At 60.8% G+C, this 8,197-nt stretch overlaps 1 protein-coding gene across 1 annotated transcript; it reads right to left on the bottom strand.

Moving 5' to 3' along the window:
* Positions 1 to 3,201: 3,201 nt before the first annotated feature.
* On the bottom strand, positions 3,202 to 8,038 carry SLC27A3 (solute carrier family 27 member 3). Its single transcript, XM_017838587.1, has 11 exons — positions 7,958 to 8,038; positions 7,375 to 7,798; positions 6,755 to 6,964; positions 6,517 to 6,675; positions 6,117 to 6,241; positions 5,816 to 6,010; positions 5,252 to 5,342; positions 4,981 to 5,179; positions 4,345 to 4,442; positions 4,129 to 4,259; positions 3,202 to 3,897 (listed from the first exon to the last, which is right to left on the bottom strand). Exons 1-11 carry the CDS (start codon positions 8,036 to 8,038, stop codon positions 3,721 to 3,723), a joined length of 1,890 nt encoding a protein of 629 aa, XP_017694076.1. The 3' UTR covers positions 3,202 to 3,720.
* Between the last annotated feature and the right edge of the window lie 159 nt (positions 8,039 to 8,197).

The following is an 8,197-nucleotide window of genomic DNA, read 5'->3' as shown; positions in this document are numbered from 1 at the left end:
GGGGGGGGCCCGGGGGGGCCCGGGGGAGTTTGAGGTGCCGAATTCATGGTGCTATAAAGTGAAATTTGGGGGGGGGACACCCCTGTCACCCCTCCCTGGGGGGTCTCAGCCCCGGGGGCTGCAGGCAGTTCCCCCCCCCAAAAATGATCCTTTCCCCCCTCCCCCCAAATGATCCTCCCCCCCGAAATGATCCTCTCACACCCCAAAACTGACCCAAACCCCTTCCTGGGGGGGTGATGACAATGCCCCACCTTCCTTCCCCAAATTGACCCCACCCCAATCACAAACTGACCCCCCCCCTTCCTGGGATCCCAGGCAATTTCCTCTCCGCCAAAAGTGACCCCAGGCCACACACCCCTCCCCCCAAAATTCCCCCCAACCCCATTCCCAAAATCCCAAGGGGGGGTTGGATCCATCCCTTCCCCCCCCCCATTTCCCAGCACAGGTTCCTCTCTATTTTTATTATTATTATTATTATTCTAATTATTATTATTTTTGGCTTGCCCCACCCCGCCCCCAGGGCTGTGATATCCCAGAGAATTCCCATTTTTTATTCCCCCCCCCCGGCTCCGAATTGAGGATTTTTCCCGCTTTTTTTCCAGCTTTAGGGGTAGATTTTTCCGCTTGTGAAAACGCTTCTTTTTGGTTTTTTTTGGTTTCGTTTTTTTGGGGGGGAGGGAGGGGGTTGTTTTTTTTTAATTTTGTTTCCTCCAAAGGCAAATCCTGTCCTGGATTCCTTCGGAATTCCCAAATTCCTGCCCACCCCCCCAATCCCGTTTGCTTCCGCTCTCGCTGCCGATATAACCAGGACTCGTCCGTGTATATATAAAAAAAAAAAAGAATGAGCTGTTTCCTGTTCAAAAGGCAAAAAAAAAAAAAGACAAAAAAAGGCAAAAAAAAGACAAAAAAAGAAGAAAAAATAACAATAATAAAAATCAAACCTTGTACATTGTGTAGAAAAAAAAGAAAAAAACAGATGAGAAAAAAAACCGGGGAAAACAAAAACTATGGAAAAAAAACCACAAAACAAAACAAAACAAAAAAAAAAAAAGAAAAACCACAAAAACCCCCGAAATTCCCGGGGGAATCTCCCGGGATCATTGTGGAAGTGTCACGTCCTTGTTGTGTGACCTCGTTGTGTGTGACATGAACCGTGCAAAGGGGGGGCCCGGGGGGGGCCCGGGGGGTCCCCGGGGGTCTTTGGGGGGGGAGGGAGGGGGGGATGGTGCTGGGGGGGGTCTCCGGGATTTCGGGGCCCCCCCCGGGGCTGCACTTCCCGAAAATTGTGCCTTTCACAGCCGGGGCGGCAGCGGGACCCCCCGGGGGGGCGTCAGGGGGGCGGGAGGTGGATTTTGGGGGGCCGGGGGGTCCCTGTTCCTGTATTTGCACTGTTTTTATTCTGGATTGGCATCGAGACAATACACGGCTCCAACTACCCCGGCTGAGCCTCTTCCTGCGCCCGCATTCCCGGGACAAGGCCCCGCAGCGCCGGGATCGGGAGGAGGGAGTGGGACTGGGGGGGGTTGGGGGCAATTTGGGGGAGTTTGGGACAAATCTGGGGGACCTTGGCCTCGTTTGGGGGATTTTGAATTTTGGCCTGAATTTTGGGGGTTTCAGCCCGGGTTTCATCCTGGATTTTGGGGTTTCTGGCAAAATCTTGGGGATTTCTGTAACATCTGTGGGATTTCAGCCCCAGTTTTGGGGGTTTTACACCTGATTTTTGGATTTCAGCCCTGATTTGCAGCCATTTGGATCCAGTTTCTATTATTTCAGACTGAAATCCAAGGATTTCAGGCTGCGTTTGGGGGATTTTTGCCCTGAATTCCCAAGGTTCTGGCCCCGTTGAAGGATTTCAGACCCCATTTCCAGGATTTCAGGCCCAGGTTTCTGAGTAATATGGATTTTTGGTACCAAAAAAGCAACATTTCAGCCCAATTTGTTGGGTTTCAGCCCCAGTTTTCAGGACTTTGGTCTCAGTTTTTGGTTTTCCAGCCAAATTTGGGGATTTTGGTGAAATTTTCATGATCCCAGCTCTGATTTTCAGGATTTTAGACCCAATTTCTAGATTTCAGGGTAAAGTTGGGGGGGTTTGGCCCAAATTTGAAGTATTTCAGGCCAATTTGTAGGATTTCAGCCCAGATTTGCAGGATTTTGGCCCAGTTTGGGGGAGGCGGAGGGGCAAGGGGTCCCTGTTCCAATGTTTGCACTGATTTTTGTCTTGAATGGGTCTCTTCCTGTGGCCACATTCCCCAAAAGAAACTACCCTGGGAATGCTGGGCTAAGGGGAGGGGTGGGGTGGGGGGGATGTGCTCGGTTTGGGGAAAATTTGGGGGAGTTCCACCTCAGTTTGGGGGATTTGGGCCCAAATTTTCAGGATTTCAGACCAAAATTTCAGAGCTTCAGCCCCTATTTTCAGGATTTCAGCCCAAATTTGGAGATTTTGGTCCCACTTTCCATTTTTTTTCAGCCCAAATTCCCAGGATTTTAGACCAAATTTTTAGATTTCAGGCTGAAATTGTGGATTTTTGGCCTGAATTTGCACTTTTCTGCTTCATTTACCGGATTTTATCCCAAATTTCTGGACTCAGGCCAAAATTTGGGGATTTCGGGCCCCAGTTTGTGGGATTTGGTCCCAGTTTGGAGGATTTTGGCCCCAGTTTGCAGGATTTTAGACCCAATTTCTGGCCGGGATGGGGTTTTTTTGGAGGGGGATGGAAGTGGGGCTTTTTGCACATATTTAAGGGGTTTCCCCCCCTTCTTTTCCCTCTTTTCCATTGGATTTGAGTTCGGGGCCAACAGCAAAGTCAGGGGGGGACACCTTGAGAGGGTTGAAGACCTCCCCAGTTTTTGGAGAAAGATTTAAAGTGAAATAAACTGGATTAAAATTAAACCCTTTGTAATATTTATTTAATAAAGAGACGAATAATTTCCACTTGGGGGGGGAAGAAATTGGGAGGGCGGGGGGAAACACCCCCAAATCCATGTGGGAACCCCCAAATCTGGGTGGGACACCTGTCCCCCATTTTCCTCTCCCAAATCCTTCTCCCCCCCCACCCCCAGGACATGGAGCTGGGTCTTTGTGTCCCCCTCCCCAGTTTGGGGGTGACCCTCCCCCCACCCAGGGATGACACACCCTCCCCCCCCCCAAAATCCGGGGGTGCCAACAACCAGATTTTGCTACAAAAGAGTTTTATTTGCCAAAAAAAAAGACCCCCAAAATGAGGATTTTTGTGTATAAAGAGCCCCCAGGTGGGGGGGAGGCACTGGGGGGGAACAGGGACCCCCCCGGGTTGGGAACAGGGGGGACATGGAGACCAGGAGGCACTTGGGAATGGGGGGGGGACGTGGGGACCCCCGGGATGAACACAGGGACCCCCAAGACACACGTGGGGACTCCCCCCCAGGACAGATTTGAGGATCCACAGGACGGACATGGGAGACCCCAAGACAGATGTGGAGACCCCTGGGATGGGTGTGGGGATCACAGGGGTGGCAGGATGGACTTGGGGACCCCCAGGTTGGATGTGGGGACCCCCGGCACGAACATGGGGATCCCCTAGGACAGATGAGGGGACCCCCCCAGGATGGGTGTGGGGTTCGAGGTGGTGGCAGGACAGATTTGGGGACCCCCAGGACAGACACGGAGCCCCTGCAGCCCCCGGGACAGCCCCGGGTCCAGCTCTGGGGCACTCCAGGAGCTTTGGGGTCTCCCGTGGGGGGTTAAATGCGGAGGTGCCCAGCCCGGAGCCGCTCCCAGAGCTTGGGATCCAGCGGGATGTAGGACTGGGATGCCTCGTCCAGCAGGAAGAGCGGGTCGGGAACAATCCCAGGATCGGCTCCTTCCTGAGCCAGACGGACCTTCTGCTGCTTGAACGTCTCCGTCATCTCCAGCCGCTCCTGGGGGGCACCGGCAGTGTCGGGGACCCCCTGGGACCCTCAGGACACGCGTGGGGACTCCCATGATGGACACAGGAACCCCCAGGAAGGACCTGACCCCCCCAAACCCCGTACCCCAGACATCAAATCCCAGGATCCCAAATCCCAAACCCTGGATCGCCATTACCTGCAGCTGGAGGAATCAGGACCCCAAACCTCTAACCCCAAACCCCGGACCCCAGACCCCAATACCTGCACCCTGAGGAAGCGGGGCCGTGCGTAGGGCGGGAGCAGCTGCTCCAGATGCCGGAACAGCCCTGGCCCATCCATGGAATGTCCCGGCTGCAGCACCAGCGCTGCCATCCCGGCACGGCCCTCGTGCCCTGGGGACAAAGAGGCACCATGGGGGGCTCCGAGGGCCTGTGGCGGGGGGGCAAGGGGCCCGTGTGGGGTCGGGGGCTGTGGTACCTGGGACGGTGACCCCATAAACGGTGGCTTCCTGCAGGGACTCGTGGGCCAGCAGGGCCTCGGCCACCTCTGTGGTGGCCACGTTCTCCCCCTTCCACCTGGGAACGACGGGATGGGGGGGATGAGACCCCCCCGAAACCTTTAATGGGGCTGAGACCCTCCCAAAATGTGGGGCTGAGACCCTCCCAAAATGTGGGGCCAAGACCCTCCCCCGAAAGGTTTAATGGGGTTGGGATCCCCCAAAATGTGGGGCTGAGCTCCCCTGTAATTTTTAATGGGGTTGAACCCCTCCATAATATTTAATGGGGTTGAGACCCCCCCTCAAAATGTGGGGCTGTGACCCCCCAAAATGTGGGGCTGAGCCCCCCCATAAAGTTTAATAGGGATGAGACACCCCCCCAACATTTAATTGGGCTGAGCATGCCCAGAATTTGGGGCTGAGCCCCCCCCCAGCATTTAATGGCACTGATCCCCCCATCACATCTAATGGGGCTGAGCCCCCCATCACATTTAACAGGGCCGAGCCCCCCTGCCCACACACAGCTGTGGGTCTGGGGGTCCTGCACTGTCCCCCTGGGGTGGGGGGTGCCGGGGGGTGCCAGGGGGTGTCCCCCCTCCCTGGGGGGGCGGTGGCACCTGAAGGTGTCTCCGATGCGGTCTCGGAACCGCACGAACTGGTCCCGGTCCTGCTCCACCAGGTCCCCCGTGTTGAAAAACGCATCGCCCTCGGCGAAGACCCCCCGGAGCAGCTTCTGCTCTGACAGCTCGGGGGGGCCCGCATAGCCCAGGAACGGAGTCCGGGGGGTCACCGGCGCGATCAGCAGCCCCGTCTCGCCTGCGGGGAGGGGGGGGGGTGATCGGAGGGACCCTCAGGACTCCTCCCAGCCCCCCCGGCCCCTCCTCTCACCCGGCCCTGCGCGGATGCAGCGCCCGGCCCGGTCCCGCTCCGGGGCTCCCGCGGCCACGTCGAACCGAACGATCTCAAAGGGCGAGAAAAGCTGGGGAGAGGGGCGGGGGCGGGGCGTCAGACCCCCGGGGAGGGGTTTGGGGGGGTGTAGGGGGCATGGACACAGGAAGGGTGGGATGGCAGGATGGACGTGGGGTCCCCCGGGATTGACCTGAAGCCCCCCACCCCCAGGACAGATGTGGAGACCCCCCCAGGACAGATATGGGGTACTCAGGGACAGCAGGACACACATGGGACCCCCCCAGGACACATGTGGGGAACACCCAGGGACACACACATAGGGCCCTCCAGGATGGACATGGGGATGCCCCAGGATGAACACGGGGATCCCCAGGATGGACCCAGGGCCCCCCAGGATGGACGTGAGACCCCCAGGGATGGACATAGAGACCCCCCAGGATGGACATGAGACCCCCAGAGATGGACACAGGGACCCCCAGGCCGGACATGGGACCCCCAGGATGGACATGGTGACTCCCTGCCAGCCCAACCCACCCCCCTCACCTTGTAGATGAAACTGCCCCTGCCCACGGCCCCGGGGGTCCCGGTGTAGTTAAAGAGGGTGACGTTTCCCTCGCTCATCCCGTAGGTCTCCACGATCCGGATGGGCCCAAAGCGTTGCTGGAAACTCCTCCACACGTCGGGTCTGAGCCCAGAGCCCACGGCCAACCGGAGCCCGTGCTGCCGCTCACCGGGGCGCTGTGGGACCACCGGCATCTCTGGGGGACACCCCGGCTCTGGGGGGACCCCCTGGCTCCGGGGGAGCCCTCCCAGCACCCCCCTTTATCCCAGATCCCCCTCGGACCTGGGGCTGGTTGACGAGGTACCGGCACAGCTCCCCGATGTACTGGAACACGGTGACGCCCTCGGCACGACAGTCATCCCAAAACTGGCTGGCTGAGAACTTCTCCCTCAGCACACACGTGGCTCCTGAGGAAACCCGGGAGGAGGGATCAGAGGGATCAGCCTGATGCTTTCAAATCTGGGTTACAGAGATTTTAGTAGAACTCTTTTAGCACTATCAGTGGCACTTTAGCCAAGTGCTTTGGTGTTGGATTCCTGAACTGTTTAATGTTTCTTGTCCAGAATTCCAAGGGCCAAAGATTGTGGCAAGGCAAAGACACAACACTCTTAAAGTAAGACACAGTAGGTACACCCCCCTCAAACACCCCCCAGAACCCCCCCGGGGTCCCGGCCCCACTCACCGATGCCGAGGCAGCCGACGACGCCCAGGAGGGCCCCGGCCATGTGGTAGAGGGGCAGTGCCAGGTACACAACGTCCCCGCTGGAGGCTCCCACCAGCTCGTAGAAGCCCAGGCACATGATGGACTTGAGGTGGGACACGCGGGCGGCTTTGGGGAGCCCTGGGATGGGGACAGAACGTTGAGGACCCCCCCCCTCATTCCCCCAGCCTCCCCCCCGTTCCCCCCAGCCCGGCCCTACCGGTGGTACCCGAGGTGAAGATGTACAGGCAGGTCTCGTTCATGTCCCGGGGCTCCCAAACGTCCTCGGGTTCCAGCTGGTCCGAGGCCGTGTCAAGCAGCTCCTGCAGGGCCACGACCCCCGGCGGGTACGGCCCACGGCCCAGCACCCACACGGCCACCCCGTCCTCGCGCAGGGTGGGCAGGAGCGGCTCCACCGACCCGAACAGCTCTGGGGGGCGGGACGGGGCCGTATGGGGACCACCTTGCTGCCCCCCCGGACTGATCGGCCCACCCTGGTCCCGATCGATGATCCCACCCCCGGTGCCTCAGTTCCATCCCAATAACCCCCATCCCCGGTCCCCACAAGCTTCCTGGTCTCCCTGTCCCCCCGGTCCCTTTTCTCCCGCAAGCCCCACTCCCCTCCCGTATCCCCCGGTGTCATCCCCGGTATCACCCCCCGGTATCCCCATCCTCGCTCTCCTCCCGTATCCCCGGTGTCCCCTCCCCAATATCCACTCCCGGTGTCCCCCTGGTCCCCCCAGCCCCTTTTCTCCCTGCATTCCCCGCTCCCCTCCCGTCCCCCCCGGGTATCCCGCCGGGTATCCCCCTGGGTATTCCCCCCCGTGCTCCCGCTCTCACCGTCGCTCACAAGCACCGCTCTGGCCCCGCAGCCCCTCAGGCAGTGCCGGAGCCCGGCGGGTCTCAGCGCCGTCCCCAGGAAGGCCGGGCGGGCCCCGAGCGCCGCGAGCCCGAACCAGCCCCACACGAAGCGGGGCTCGTTGCCCACCAGCAGCCCCACCGTGTCCCCGGGGCCCGGCGGGGCCCGCAGCGCCCGCAGCGCGTTCGCCACCCGCGCTACGGCGCGGGCCGCCCCCCCGAGCGGCTGCGAGCCCCCACGGCCCCGCAGGAACGGCCGCGCCGGGGCCGCCCGGGCCAAGCGCAGGAACCGTGCGGCCACCGAGCCCCCCGGGCCGCCCCCCGGGCCGCCCCCCGCCCGCCGCCGGCACCGCGCCGCCCGCACCGCGAACGCCAGGTCGGCCCAGAGGTGCGGCCGCAGCCGCCGCTGCAGCGCCAGCGCCGCCCCCAGTGCCCCCAGTGCCCCCAGTGCCACCAGCGCCCCCCGGCCCAGCCCCCCCAGCAGCCCCCCCAGCGCCCCCAGTGCTCCCAGTGCCGCCGCCATCGCCCCCCGCCCGCCTGGACGGGGCGGGGCGGACACGCCCACTTTGGCCGTGCCCACTTTGGTCACGCCCTCCTCTATTACGCCCACCGTGGTCACGCGCCCCCGGGACAACCCCCCCGACATCCCCCAAATCCCCTCTGCCCATCCCCGGTGCCTCCTCGGGTGTTTCGCGCACCTCGTTGTGTCCCCACGGCCCCCCCTGTCCCTTCCATGCCTCCCCCCCAGCCTGTCCCCACTTTTCCCCCCTCCACGGGCTCTCCATGGCCAACTCCAGCTCTGTCC

The sequence above is a fragment of the Lepidothrix coronata genome, unplaced genomic scaffold (assembly GCF_001604755.1).
Source record: "Lepidothrix coronata isolate B3197 unplaced genomic scaffold, Lepidothrix_coronata-1.0 Scaffold349, whole genome shotgun sequence".
NCBI lineage: Eukaryota > Metazoa > Chordata > Aves > Passeriformes > Pipridae > Lepidothrix > Lepidothrix coronata.
Note: the sequence above shows the minus strand (reverse complement) of the source record. Positions and strands in the feature narration are given on the sequence as shown.

Bases quoted from the DNA above. Each gene is read 5' to 3' on its own strand.
- SLC27A3 (XM_017838587.1), bottom strand. From the start codon at position 8,038: ATGTCGGGGGGGTTGTCCCGGGGGCGCGTGACCACGGTGGGCGTAATA. The intron at 7,799-7,957 runs GTGGGCGTGTCC...CTGGCGCTGCAG, and splicing joins CCAAAGTGGGCACGGCCAAA to CGGCGGCTGCGGCCGCACCT. The intron at 4,443-4,980 runs GTGCCACCGCCC...CGTCGTTCCCAG, and splicing joins CGCATCGGAGACACCTTCAG to GTGGAAGGGGGAGAACGTGG.